The 15,431-nt window shown below is 44.3% G+C and overlaps 1 protein-coding gene across 1 annotated transcript; it reads left to right on the plus strand.

The window, feature by feature from the left end:
- Positions 1-754: 754 nt before the first annotated feature.
- On the plus strand, positions 755-8,533 carry gjb1a (gap junction protein beta 1a). The gene is made up of 2 exons (XM_036580063.1): positions 755-1,178; positions 6,786-8,533. Exon 2 carries the CDS (start codon positions 6,800-6,802, stop codon positions 7,520-7,522), a length of 723 nt encoding a protein of 240 aa, XP_036435956.1. The 5' UTR covers positions 755-1,178; positions 6,786-6,799; the 3' UTR covers positions 7,523-8,533.
- Positions 8,534-15,431: the final 6,898 nt, after the last annotated feature.

Here is a 15,431-nt window from a genome sequence, read left to right on the forward strand (position 1 = left end):
GTCAGTTTCACACAGAATGTAGATGGACCAATCCACCAGTTCCACACAGTGAGAGGCAGATGATGTGTATCTCAGCCCCTCTTCATAGGCTCATAACTCCGGATGTGAGTCTCGTATGATCTTGTGATAAGATGGAATGGAAAGGGCGACTTCAGTGTTAATATGGATGAGAGTCGTAACTGTGGACCATCCCTCGTTTACTCTCTGAAATCTAGAACATTTTACCACTTTCTGTCTTTAATGTGCGAACATCAAAAATGACACGATTCCAAACTCCAACTTCCCGTTTCCAGGCAAAGTTGAAGCAGCATGTTTTCAGCTCAGCGTTCACACTAAGACTTAGTTTTTTCATCAAATCCACTACAAACGAGAAAAGATCCACTGATGTTTGGAGTGAAAGTTTGATTACAAAAACGTTTCATCAAGTTTGGTAATAAAATGTGTTATTTATCTAATAAACACAGCAGGCTGCTAGCTAGGTGCTAGCTAACGTTAGCCAAAGTTTCACCACATTATCATGAAGCTACGCTATAAATTACATTCAGGCTGACTTTGATTATTTGAATTAGCTTCATGATTAAACTCGATTGCTAACACAGTTAGCATGTCTGGCTAAAGACAACCGAAGGTGATTGATTGATTGATTGATTTCACTTCCTGTGTTATTTATAATCCCTGCTAACTCAGCACAGTCTGGAAGATCAAATTCCAAACTACTTTTCACTCTTTGAATAGTTCTGAACCTCAGTAGAAAAAGCCTTGTGATTGGTCAGCACACAGTAAAGAACGCTGTGATTGGTTAGAGGCTGATCTGTGTATTTTAGTGTTCTGTGGTATCAGTCCGATATTACAGTAATGATTAATAATCTGTATGCTGTGCAGTTGTGCTGTGTACCCGTGTCTGTGCGTCAGAGAGTTGGTCTCGGTGCTGGGGTGGAGGGTGTGTGTGTGTGGGGGGGGGGCGTATCTGCGCACTGATCTGAATGGTAAAGAGAGCAGCACAAGAACCCATTGTATGCTAATCTTAGCATGGGAGCGGCTACAGCGTGACTGCTCTTCATTAGCAATGCAAAGCTGCTCTGCTGCACCGTAACGGCTCTCCGGAACACATCAACCCTTTCTGCACCGCTGTTAACTCCAGCTGCTCCGCTCCTCAGCAGGGACCCACCAAGCTACAGGTAAAACCCCTTTACCCCCTCAACTATCCACCACACTCACCCCCAACTACCCACCAAACCTCCTCAACTATCCACCACACTCACCCCGAACTACCCACCAAACCTCCTCAACTATCCACCACACTCACCCCCAACTACCCACCAAACCTCCTCAACTATCCACCACACTCACCCCGAACTACCCACCAAACCTCCTCACCTATCCACCACAATCACCCCCAACTACCAACTACCCACCAAACCTCCTCAACTATCCACCACACTCACCCCTAACTACCAACTACCCACCAAACCCCCCTCAACTATCCACCACACTCACCCCCAACTACCAACTACCCACCAAACCCCTCAACTATCCACTACACTCACCCCCAACTACCAACTACCCACCAAACCCCCCTCAACTATCCACCACAATCACCCCAAACTACCAACTACCCACCAAACCTCCTCAACTATCCACCACACTCACCTCCAGCTACCAACTACCCACCAAACCCCCCTCAACTATCCACCACAATCACCCCCAACTACCAACTACCCACCAAACCTCCTCAACTATCCACCACACTCACCCAAACTACCAACTACCCACCAAACCTCCTCAACTATCCACCACACTCACCCCAAATACCAACTACCCACCAAACCCACCCCAACTATCCACCACACTCACCCCAACTACCAACTACCCACCAAACCCCCTCAACTATCCACCACACTCACCCCAAACTACCAACTACCCACCAAACCTCCTCCACTATCCACCACACTCACCCCAAATACCAACTACCCACCAAACCTCCTCAACTATCCACCACAATCACCCCCAACTACCAACTACCCACCAAACCTCCTCAACTATCCACCACTCTCACCCCAAACTACCAACTACCCACCAAACCCGCTCAACTATCCACCACACTCACCCCAAACTACCAACTACCCACCAAACCCCCTCAACTATCCACCACACTCACCCCAAACTACCAACTACCCACCAAACCCCCTCAACTATCCACCACACTCACCCCAAACTACCCACTACTCCCACAACATAACTACCCACGGCATTCATCCCCATAACTATCCACCACACCTACCTCCAAAGTACCACACACCCCATAACTACCCATCCACCCCCAACTGCCCACCATACTCACCCTGACTATTGTGCGCTTAAACTACCAAACAGCAGTTAAAACTACCAGTGTTACCATAACACTGTACTCAACCTACAAACTACCGACTGTGTCTGATCCTCCTGCTTCTGTTCTGTTTCTCTCGCCATGTTCATTAAACTCTGTCTGTCTGAGTCTCCATCTGAGTCTCTGTCTCCATCTGAGTCTCTGTCTCCGTCTGAGTCTCTGTCTCCGTCTCAGTGTCAGTCTCTGTCTGAGTCTCTGTTTCCATCTCCATCTGAGTCTCTGTCTCTGTCTCCATCTCTGTCTCCATCTGAGTCTCTGTCTCCGTCTGAGTCTCTGTCTCCGTCTGAGTCTCTGTCTCCGTCTCCATCTGAGTCTCAGTCTCTGTCTCCGTCTGAGTCTCTGTCTCCGTCTGAGTCTCTGTCTCCGTCACACTGTAACTATCACTGATACTCTGTATGAAATATTTCTGTGTATAATATCAGTGATTGATCACTGTGATCTGTGTCTGATAGCGAAACAGTGAAGGTGATGTCAGAGAGACAGAAGAGCTGTTTGATCTGTTTGATCAGTTTGGTGTCCGTATTTATTTATTTCCTTCAATTACGTGTCAGAAAGCTGCTAAAGCCTGATTTGCATTAAGGCTGTTAATTACCCCCCCCCCACCCTTACCCCACATATAGATCAGATCAGCCAGGATTCAGCGTCTGAAATTCACTTCTTTAGTTTTAGCACTGGAGCTACGAGGCTAATGTAGCTAACAAGTAATGGGAGCTTATACCCACCAATTAGCACTGCGCTAACTGCATGTTTGAATCATCACACACTTGCCTCAGACGTGTTAGTGAAGTTGGTGTCCTGTTCACCAGCTTCTTCTCTGAATTCTCCATTCCACCTTAAATGTTCCATCAGTTCCAGCAGCAGCCTGCAGGCGCCAGAAAGTTACTGCTGCACCATTTAAGGTGGAACAGAGAATTCGAATAAGAAGGTGGTGAATTTTCTGAAACCGCTTATCCTTCTGGGTTGCGGGGGGTGGGAGGAATAGGAAAAGCAGCTCAGTATCTCTGATAGACTTATTGATTATGTGGTTTCGGACGCTGTATGACAAACTGTTATCTATAAACGTTTTATAACAGTAGGTCACATAAATAAGTGTTTTATAATAGTTCTGAGCCTCAGTCTAATCGAGCCTCTGTGGGATGTGGTAGAACAAGAAGTCTCGATCGCAGAGGCTCGACTTCTCAACTTACAGGACGTAAAGGACACTGCAGACGTCCTGACGTCACATTCAGAGCCCATGGCCTCTTTTCCAATCCAGGGCTGATCGGTTCTGAGCAGAGATTTTCGGACACAGTTCCGTTCGGTGGGATGACCTCACAACGTAGCTGTTCGCTGATTGGCTCTATGTTTATGTTGGTATTGTGCCGTCTCAAGCTAATGCTAACCAGCTCCTCTCTCCCATCTAACTTAGCTCAGCTAAACAGACCCAAACACTCAGTACAGGCTTGAATTGACTGACTGCTGCTCTGAAATCAGAAGTATAGATGATAAAATCCGTATAACAGCGAGAGCAAAGTGGGCTGACTGGTGTCGGAGTGACAGAGAGCCAAACCTGTTCTGTAGTGTTCTAAGCTGTAGTCGCTAGGCTAAGCTAATGCGAGTGTACGGTGCCTCTCCGCAGTACGGTCTCGGTTCCAGCTAACCGATGATTAAAAACACCCAATTAGAGGATAAACACTCACATCTGAGAGCACAGATTCAAATATCTGGTGTTAAAGTGACAGAAATATAAAATAGCATTGTTCTGTGGTGCTTTGAGCTGAACCCTGCTGGGTTATGCTAATGCTAACGTAGTTAGCCAGCTGAATGTTTACCCACCGCAGTACAGGATCAGTTTCAGTGACTGATCTTCAAACAACACATTTAGAGGACACAGAATCTGAGAGCACAGAGACACTGGAGCTGGAGCGAAAGATGGAGTCGAACATGTTTCGTAGTGTGTGTGTGTGTGTGTGTGTGAGACAGGCCCATGTCTTAGTGGGTCGGAGCTGTTTTGGCGGCACCAAAAGAACCAACAGGAGGTCACATGGTGTGAGGGGGCGCAGCAATGGCTGGGTGATAACAGGTCACATGGGTGTGGGTTCTTAAGCAGCAGCAGTAGCCCTGGGTGGACAGAGGACTGACCGCTGCGCTCACAGAGCCCCCACTCTCAGTGTGCCATAGACCGGCTGGCTGTGATGCTGCTGGACGCTCAGGGGGGTTCTGCCCATGCCGCTAACACCACCACCGGAGCCTGGTGAGACTCACACTCACAGAGCTGGACCTTCAGGAGAGACGCACAGCCATCCAGATCAGATCAGAGCAGCCAGGACGTCTTTGGTGTCTGAAGTTTTAGCACAGCAGCTACGAGGCTAATGTAGCTAACAAGTACTGGAAGCTTATACTCCACCAATTAGCATTGTGCTAACTGCACAGCTAAATCAGTGCAGACTCGCCTCAAACGTTTAGTGAGGTGGCTTCCTGTTCATCAGCTTCATATGGGAACTCTCCATTCCGCCTTAAATGCAGCAGGCGCCAGAAAGTAACTGCTGCAGCATTTAAGGCGGAACAGAGAGTTCCAATAAGAAGCTGACAAAGAGGGAATCTTCTGGTCTCAAAGCATGTGGAGCTGTTCAGTGATCTCCAATAGACTTAAAATACATGATATTGGAATCATAAAATAGATGATATTGATATCAGTATTGACAGATTATTACTTTTAAAAATGTATCATCAGAAAGATGTTTATATTTGTCTGATGTGTGATGGTGTGTTTATTGACGCTGAGTTACTGCACTGAAATATCTGCAGTTTATTATTTTTACTGCATGTTTAACCCCTTAAAATAATTTAATTTAGAGTTTTAATCCCAATTTACACATTTTATAAATGTTTATGTATCAGCATCTGTTTACTATTTCATATCGTTACTGTCTTAATATTGTTTTCCGTTATTTTTTCTAAACCTACTTAGTTGTTTTGTTTATTTTTTTGCTGATGTGCCTAATAGTTTTGGTTGATTGTTTTAATTTGTTAATCTTATTATTCTTAAAGTTTCCTATTTTTATTTGTTTTATGTACTGTTTTAAAAATAACTTTTTTGATCTTATTAATTTGTTTGCTAAACTATTACTACCATAAATGTATATTTAATCTTTTCAATCTCTTCCTTTTTTTATATTAAGCTCTGGGTTTAATTAAATGTTTATTGGTTGATTGATTGATATGGTTATTACAGCTCAGCTTCTTATTTATTATATTTATTTATTTGTATGCTTGTTTGTGTGTTTGTTTACTTGGTGAGGTCAGTTTAGAATAAACTTTATTTTTATTTAACTAACTTATTGCTGATTGGTTAGCGTTACTGCTACTGAGAGCTGATTGGTTAGCATTACTGCAACTGAGCACTGATTGGTTAGCATTACTGCTACTGAGCGCTGATTGGTTAGCGTTACTGCTACTGAGCGCTGATTGGTTAGCATTACTGCAACTGAGCACTGATTGGTTAGCATTACTGCTACTGAGCGCTGATTGGTTGGCATTACTGCTACTGAGAGCTGATTGGTTAGCATTACTGCTACTGAGCGCTGATTGGTTGGCATTACTGCTACTGAGCACTGATTGGTTAGCATTACTGCTACTGAGAGCTGATTGGTTAGCATTACTGCTACTGAGAGCTGACTGGTTAGCATTACTGCTACTGAGCACTGATTGGTTAGCATTACTGCTACTGAGAGCTGATTGGTTAGCATTACTGCTACTGAGAGCTGATTGGTTAGCATTACTGCTACTGAGAGCTGATTGGTTAGCATTACTGCTACTGAGCACTGATTGGTTGGCATTACTGCTACTGAGCGCTGATTGGTTAGCATTACTGCTACTGAGCACTGATTGGTTAGCATTACTGCTACTGAGCACTGATTGGTTAGCATTACTGCTACTGAGCACTGATTGGTTGGCATTACTGCTACTGAGAGCTGACTGGTTGGCATTACTGCTACTGAGTGCTGATTGGTTAGCATTACTGCTACTGAGAGCTGATTGGTTAGCATTACTGCTACTGAGAGCTGATTGGTTAGCATTACTGCTACTGAGTGCTGATTGGTTAGCATTACTGCTACTGAGTGCTGATTGGTTAGCATTACTGCTACTGAGTGCTGGTTAACAATGAGTATCAGTTCTCGCTGGAAATTCTCTGGTAATAACATAGAAGAAGCTTTATGCGAGATTCCGTTCTGAGAATCTGTTGCCATCAACAGGCACTATGTAGGTACTGCATCCAGTCTGAGTTATAGTAAAGAGCATAAAGGCACAGATAAATAAATTGATATCAAGGTAAAGTTTTGAAAAATGGATTTGCAATTCGTGGATTAACTGCAGTATCAGCACAGCTGAATTTAACAGTGTGTGTATTTTGTTTCAGACCTGGAACCGAAAATGAACTGGGCGTCCTTCTACGCCGTGATCAGCGGCGTGAACCGGCACTCCACCGGGATCGGCCGGATTTGGCTCTCCGTCCTTTTCATCTTCCGGATCCTGGTGCTGGTGGTGGCGGCCGAGAGCGTCTGGGGCGATGAGAGGTCGCACTTCACCTGCAACACGCAGCAGCCGGGCTGCAACAGCGTCTGCTACGACCACTTCTTCCCCATCTCGCACATCCGCCTGTGGGCGCTGCAGCTGATCCTGGTCTCCAGCCCCGCCCTGCTGGTCACCATGCACATCGCACACCGCCGACACGTGGACAAGAAGCTGTACCGGCGCTCGGGCCGTGGTAGCCCCAAGGAGCTGGAGCAGATCAAAACGCAGAAGATGAAGATCACCGGTGCCCTCTGGTGGACGTACCTGATCAGTCTGCTGTTCCGCGTGCTCTTTGAGTCCGCCTTCCTCTACCTGTTCTACATGATCTACCCCGGGTACCGGATGTTCCGGCTGGTCAAGTGCGACTCGTATCCGTGTCCCAACACCGTCGACTGCTTCGTCTCGCGGCCCACCGAGAAAACCGTCTTCACCGTCTTCATGCTGGCTGTGTCCGGCATCTGCATCGTCCTCAACATCGCCGAGGTCGTCTTCCTCGTCGGCAAGGCGACCAGCCAGCATCTGAACAACGCCAAAGACTCGCCGGTCGGCGCCTGGATCTCTCAGAAACTCTTCTCCTACTAAAGAAATGGTCTTTTAGAGACACGCCCCCCACAAACCCCAGAAATTCTAACCCTGACCAGAGGAGCTGAACTCTCCCTCCTCTGAGAAGATCTCTAGTGAGACGTCCGGCTACGTTCTGATTTTTTGCTTTGATCTGACACAGATTCACCCGAATATCTGATGGTTATTTCAATAACCTCAAATATTTTATATGTTTCGTCAGTTTACTGCAATTAAAATGACGTATTAACATCGTTACTTTTTGAGTCAACATTTTATGTCGTTTTTATCTCTGAATAAATTTGTGTTACTCCAGCGCTGCCTGTTCAACACGTTATTGATCAGGATGTGCACTTGCGGATCGTTTCGGGTCGCAGGTCAGTTCACGTTAAAGACAGATACGAGTCGCACAAAAGATCGTGAACCATCAAAATCAGATCTGAGCAAAAAATCAAGGCTTGTAATGTGGACGTAGCCTCGGTGATCTCTCCTGGTCAGACACTAGATGGCGCTGACGAGTCCAGTATGAGTGGGTTTCTATGGAGCTGTTCAGCAAAACTGTTACAGAAATTGATCAATAAGCTCAATGCAGAACATCATAAAATGATTCAACTGCATTTTTAATCATTTTAGTTAAATTATTTTTTAAAACATAAAAAAGCAGAAATACTGACGTTTACTGATTTTTAAATGTAATACATTCTACTACCAAGATTAAAGTTTCGCCATGAACGTCTGGAAACATCATGAACATTTTCAGCTGTTTGGTTCCATTCACTCCCATTCACTGAGCGCTCCCTCTGGCGCCCTCTAGTGCTGCACAGTGATGTTTCTGTAATGAAGGGCCTGTAAAGATCCAGAACTCAGTTCACTGCAGTGTTTTGGGAGATTTTCACCCACAGCTTTAAAAATGAACCTGTAAAATGTAAAGTTGGTGCTTTTTATGTAACATGAGGGTTTACATCAACACAGCTCTGCGATTCAGGAACAAAGAAGAGAACAGCAGAGCAGAAAGAGAGAGAGAGAGAGAGAGAGAGAGAGAGAGAGAGAGAGACAGAGAGAGAGACAGAGAGACAGAGAGAGAGACAGAGAGAGAGAGACAGAGAGCGACAGAGAGAGAGAGAGAGGGAGTCACTCCAGTCATGCTTCAGATGAGCTCCTGAATTTTTTACTATTTTCTTATTTTAAAATGAGATAGAACTTAGAAAACAATCAATGTAAAGTCACTTCTTACTATTAAACACAATTTGATTCAGAAATTTATTAGAGTTGGCAAGAAAACTTTAACAAACATTAAAATAGTGTAGCATAACAGCTTTACCAGGCAAACCAGGAGAGAAGAAGAGGAAAAGAAGAGGACAAAAGCCAGAACAGAGGAGAGGACCAAGAAAGGGAGAATAGGAGAAAGAACACTTAAACCTCTTGGAATAAACATAAAGGAAGCAACTACAGGGACAGATCAGGAAAACAGAGAAAGGAAAATAGGAAAGGAAAACAGGGATCTAAGAGACTGACAGAGAAGGGACTGGATTCGCTAAACAGCAGACAGATCTGATCAACTCCACATTTGGGGTAAGGATGCACCTGTTACAGCTGAATACTGTGGATGAATAATTAATACAGCTATATTCCATACAGTCCTGAAAGAGCCTCATCAGAAATCACAGCTAATATCATCAGTCTGCTAGAAAACACTGCGAAGGATTTTAGTTAAGCTGTTAGTGCTGTGAAGGTGACAGTTAGCTGAGCCCCTTCCCCCGAGCGGTCAGCTACACCCCTCCCCCAAACGGTCAGCTACACCCCTCCCCTGAGTGGACAGTTAGGCTGCTGGCATTTTTCAAAAAATAGATATACTGTATGAGAATGGCTGTAGCTGCAGCAGTGGGCGGAGCAGCAGGCAGAGCAGTAGGCGGAGCCAGAGAGTTTGAGTTCCCTGCAGACACTCACTCTGAGAGCAGCAAGCAGCAGTACAAGCTAAAAACACAGAGAGAAAGTCCAGAAACCTTATTTAAAGACTGCAGCCTAATTAAAGGGAAAAGCACCATCACCAACCTGCTGTTCTACACTGAACACACAGACATGTGGCATTCAGTTGTCTGTAAAAATTACAAATATATAACGAAGCGTGGAATCTGCAAAGGTAGACAGATTTGTATCTTTGAAGACTGTGAAAAAATCCCAGAAAGCAGATTCCTAACAGTCAACATGTATCAGAATGGGACAGTCTTGGTGCAAGGAAGCGAAGCTGCACTGAAACAGTTTGAGGAAGCCTTCCCATCCCTCAAAGAGCAGTGTGAAAGAGAGAGAACAGTCATCACTCCTCAAACACACAGTAATGATGGAGAAATAGAGCCCCCCCACATCCACCCCACTTCTGCAAAAGACACAGTCCCCTCAGCCTCTTCCCCAAGTCCACTCCTCCACACCACCATAGCACAGCTCAGAGACAGCCTCTCCCTGCTGGAGGTAGAGCTAGTAGGACTGAAGGAGCAGATACAGACCCACATGTCCACCAGCTCCCACACTGAACCCCTCAGAGACCAGCTCAGCCAAACCAAACACCAGCTGAAAGTGACAGTGCAGGAGCTGAGGAGAAACATAGATAACATGCTTGAGGACAGGGACTCACTAAGAAGAGAGCTAGCAGAGTACAAGGAAAATGCTAAAAGGGAACTTGCAGACCTGAAAGAGGAGCTAAAAAGAGAGTTGGTAGGCCTCAGACAGGAGATACACCACAGGGACACCATCATAGAGATCCTCAAAACACAGCTACAGCCTCAGACTGCCCTCCAGAACACTGCCCACACTGAGCATGCCCAACCTTCTCCAACCCCAACAGAGCCCGCTCCTAGCAACACTAAACCAGCCAACACCCAGATGACGCCCCCCACACAAAGAGACCACCCTGCAACAGTCTCAGTCACACCCACAACCCCCCACAAACAGGAAAAGAAACAACAAACAGACAAAACTCTCACCACTCAAACCCAAGACTCACAGACCAGCAGGACTGGTGCACTGCAGAGAGACACTGATGTTGCAATACTCATTGATTCAAATGGAAGATTCCTACAAGAAAAGAAGCTCTTCCCAAACCAGAAAACTCTGAAGATATGGTGCCCAAGAACGAACGATGCCCATCAAATCCTCTCTGACAACATCCTTGACAAGCCTGCCTGCATCATCATCCACACAGGCACAAATGACCTTAGAGCAGAGCAGGAGAGAGTTGGAGGACTGGTCTGCAGAGTAGCACAGAGGGCTGCGGAGACTTTTCCCAGTGCCAAAATCATAGTCTCCACCATCCTGCCCCGAAAGGACTTCCATCCTGCCACCATTCAGAGAGTTAATGCAGATATCTCCAGAGGATGTGCCCTCATCCCCAATGTACACCTGGCTCACCATTCCAGCATAACCCCTTATCACCTCTATGACCATGTGCACTTAAACAGGCATATAGTCAAAGAATTTGCTAAAACACTGAAGGATGTAGCACTGGGTCGACAAACTCACATGACCATCAAACACAGAGGAGAGCACCCAGCAACAGAGAAGCCCTACTACAACCACGCACCCACCAGAAGCCCACCAGCACGCAAACTCCCCCAAAGATCCCAGCCAGGACAGCAACTATGCCAGCACAACCTGCCTCAACCAGTTCAGCGCACCCCACCAGTCAGACCTGCACAACGCCCCTCACAACCCAGAGCAGCACTTCATCACCCAGCAAGGTCACCAACACATCAGAACCAGCCAGACAGCAGAGGTACCAACACCCAACTACTCGGAACTCAGAAACACAGCCCACAGCAGCACCGCAGCTACGCTGATGTCCTCAGAGGAGCACCTGCCACTCAAGACATGGGTGAGATCAAGCAATTATTGCAGTACATCTGCACTAGACTCATATAAAAACTGCACAGGAGCTCCATGAAAGGGAAAACCACCAAAGAAAAAAAACCCATATTCATTGTACATTGTGCATTACTGTTTTGTATTAAGACTGGCAAATACTGTATAAGAAAAGTTATTTAGATTAATAGGATATTAGTTGTTTTTCACAGTTCATCTCATTTTAAATAGAAAAGAACTAAATTAAAAATAGCCTCACTTTCAGTTAGTTTATGGAATATCCAAGGCTTGAGCTCATCAGCCTTTGGCTTGAAAAGCCTAAATTATGATTTTCAAAACTCTATCAAAGACCTTGACATCATTATCCTACAGGAGACATGGTGCAAGGCTGACACGGTCACTCACTGCCCCAAAGAATACAGAGAAATTATAGTACCGTCCCAAAAGCTGAGTACAGTACGCCAAGGCAGATGCTCAGGAGGACTAATTATTTGGTATAGATCAAATCTACATCAGTACATAGACGTTGTAAAAACAGAAAAATACCTTATTTGGCTTAAAATAAAAAAAAACATAACGTCTTCACACAAGGACCTGTTCCTCTGTGCTGTATACATCCCCCCCTCAGAATCCCCCTACTACTCCGAACACATGTTTTCTGAGTTGGAGAGAGAGGCGTGCCATTTCCAGGCCCAGGGAAATGTGCTGATCTGTGGGGATCTGAACGCCAGAACAGGGACACAACCTGACTTCATACATGCACAAGATCAATTTAACACAAAGAAAATGTCCTTTATTAACAACAATTTTCTTCATCCCCCCAGAAACAATCACGACAACGTAACAAACAGGAATGGAAAAGAACTCCTGCAGCTCTGTCAGAGTCTGGGTCTGTACATCGTCAATGGTAGGACACGAGGGGACTCTTTGGGAAGATACACGTTTTGCTCACCTCTTGGGAACAGCACAGTAGATTATATGATAACAGACTTAGACCCTTTCAATCTCAGTGCGTTCACTGTTAAAGCCCTAACCCCTCTGTCTGACCACAGCCAAATCACTGTGTTCATTAAAAGGACAGAGACTAACAGCACTGCACACACTCAGCCCAGTAAGCTGTACAGCATCAGGAGACCATACAGATGGGCCCAAAACAGCACAGAGGAGTTCCAGAAAGCAATCAGAGACCCCAAAATTCAGACACTTTTAGACAGCTTTCTGGACACCACACACACTCACAGTAAAGAAGGTGTCAATCTGGCAGTAAAGAACCTAAACACAACCTTTGAAAAAACAGCAAAAAAGGCAAAACTGAAAATTAAGAATATATCAAAACCTACACTGAATAAAGAAGACAACTGGTTTGATCAAGAGTGCCAAAATATGCGAAAGAAACTCAGAAAATTGTCAAATCAAAAGCATAGAGATCCAAACAACTCTAACATTCGCCTTCTTTACTGTGAAACTTTAAAGCAATATAAACGTACACTCAGAACCAAAAAGACTCAGTACACTCACAAACAGCTGACACTAATCGAGGAGTCAATCAGAACAAACCAGTTCTGGGAGAACTGGAACAAGCTTAAAAAACGAGAGCCATGAAAGAACTGGCAATACAAACAGTGATATTTGGACAGATCATTTCAAAACACTCTTCAGCAAAGTAGACTCGAGTACGAATCCTCAGCAAAACCATATAAACAAAAAGCTTGAAGAACTAGAATTGGCTATAAAGGATAATCAGAACCCTTTAGACTCCTCAATTACTGAGCAGGAACTGAAGGAGAACATTAACAAACTAAGACCAAAGAAAGCCTGTGGGCCTGATGGAGTACTGAATGAAATGATAAAAAACTCAACTTCTAAATTTCAATTAGCTATTCTAAAGTTATTTAATCTGGTTCTGAGTGTAGGTTACTTCCCTGAAATCTGGAATCAAGGACTAATAACCCCAATCTTTAAAAGTGGAGATAAATTCGACCCAAACAATTACCGAGGCATCTGTGTGAACAGTAATCTGGGGAAGTTACTGTGCAGCATTTTAAATTCCAGATTTCTAAACTTCCTTATGGAGCACAGTGTCTTGAGTAGAAGTCAAATTGGATTTTTACCAAATTACCGCACCACCGATCATATTTACACCCTACACACCCTAATTGATAAATACATCGTCCAAAATAATACCAAAATTTTTGCATGTTTTATTGATTTCAAAAAGGCTTTTGATTCTATTTGGCACCAAGGATTATTCTATAAACTTATAGAAAGCGGTGTAGGGGGTAAAACATATGATCTAATTAAATCAATGTATACAGGAAATAAATGCGGCATAAAAATTGGCAATAAACAAACAAACTCCATCTCCCAGGAGCGCGGAGTGAGACAGGGCTGCTGTTTAAGCCCAACACTATTTAATATTTACATTAATGAATTGGCGAAGATATTAGAGGAGTCCACAGCTCCCGGCCTCACTCTGCACGACTCAGAGATTAAATTCCTGCTCTATGCAGACGACCTGGTTCTGCTGTCCCCCACAGAACAGGGCCTACAGCAGAACCTGGACCTGTTAGAGCAGTACTGCCAGACCTGGGCCCTGGCAGTAAACCTAAAAAAGACAAATGTAATGATATTTCAGAAAAGATCCAGATCTCAGGGAAAACAACACACATTTAGGTTAGGTATGAATAATATTCAGTATTCAAATAGTTACAGTTATTTAGGTTTAAACATCAGTTCTTCTGGAAATTTTAACTTGGCAGTGAATGAACTGAGAGGCAAAGCTCGCAGGGCTTTCTATGCCATAAAACAACAAATTCCTGTGGAAATTCCAATCAGAATTTGGCTAAAAATATTTGAATCAGTAATTGAACCTATTGCCCTTTATGGCAGTGAAGTGTGGGGCCCGCTTACTAATCAGGAATTTCACAAATGGGACAAACATCCGACTGAGACCCTGCATGCAGAGCTGTGTAAAATTATTTTAAAGGTGCACAGAAACGCCACAAACAACGCATGCAGGGCAGAATTAGGCCGATTTCCATTAATTATAAAAATACAAAAAAGGGCAATCAAATTTTGGACACATTTAAAAGACAGCGACCCTCACTCATATCATTATAAAGCCCTGCAGTACCAAGAGTTGAGCAAAGACAACAGTCCCCTCACTCAGCTGGTCCTGAAGCACAGTTCAACACTAACACACACTAACACCTCACTAACACACACTAACACCCCACTAACACACACTAACACTCCACAGGCTCAGGACCAGAACACACTAGGAAACCTAATTAGAGTGAACCAAATTACAAAACAGCTCAAACTGAATTATCTCACCTATTGGGAAACCGAGTCAAACTCACAGAGTAAACTGCAGTGTTATTTGGCCCTAAAACGTCAGTACAGTGTAGCAGATTACCTGAGCACACTGACTGACCCTAAACTGAGGTCCACCTTGACGAAGTACAGACTCAGTCAGCACCGTCTGGCCATAGAGACGGGCAGACACAGGAAATCTTGGCTACCAAAAGAGGAAAGACTGTGCCAGCAGTGCCAGCAGAACAGGCCTGAGACAGAGCTGCACTTTCTGACTGAATGTACCAAATTTACTCAGATTAGAACAGAATTCTTCAGTAAAATCACCAAAACATGTCCTGTATTCGAAAATCTTCCCCCCACAGAGAAGCTGCCGTACGTTCTAGGAGAACATAAAGAGTTCTGCACACTGGCAGCGCAGTACGTTCACACCTGCCACACTCTGAGGGACAGTGAGTGACCACACCATGTCAGAGATTCACACCTATAAACACATACATTCTGCTTATTATATTATTATTATTATTATTATATATTATTATTATTATTATTATAACACCTGCTATATCTGTTATTGCTTTATATCTGTTATTGCTTTATATCTGTTACTGCTTTTTGTATATGTTGTACTTTGTTCTTAATCTCCCAACAAAAGCTTTGGCAATACAAGTGTTAATATTTGTCATGCCAATAAAGCAACATTGAATTGAATTGAATTGAGAGAGACAGAGAGAGAGAGAGACAGAGAGACAGAGAGAGAGAG

Source organism: Colossoma macropomum, unplaced genomic scaffold, assembly GCF_904425465.1.
Source record: "Colossoma macropomum unplaced genomic scaffold, Colossoma_macropomum, whole genome shotgun sequence".
Lineage (NCBI taxonomy): Eukaryota > Metazoa > Chordata > Actinopteri > Characiformes > Serrasalmidae > Colossoma > Colossoma macropomum.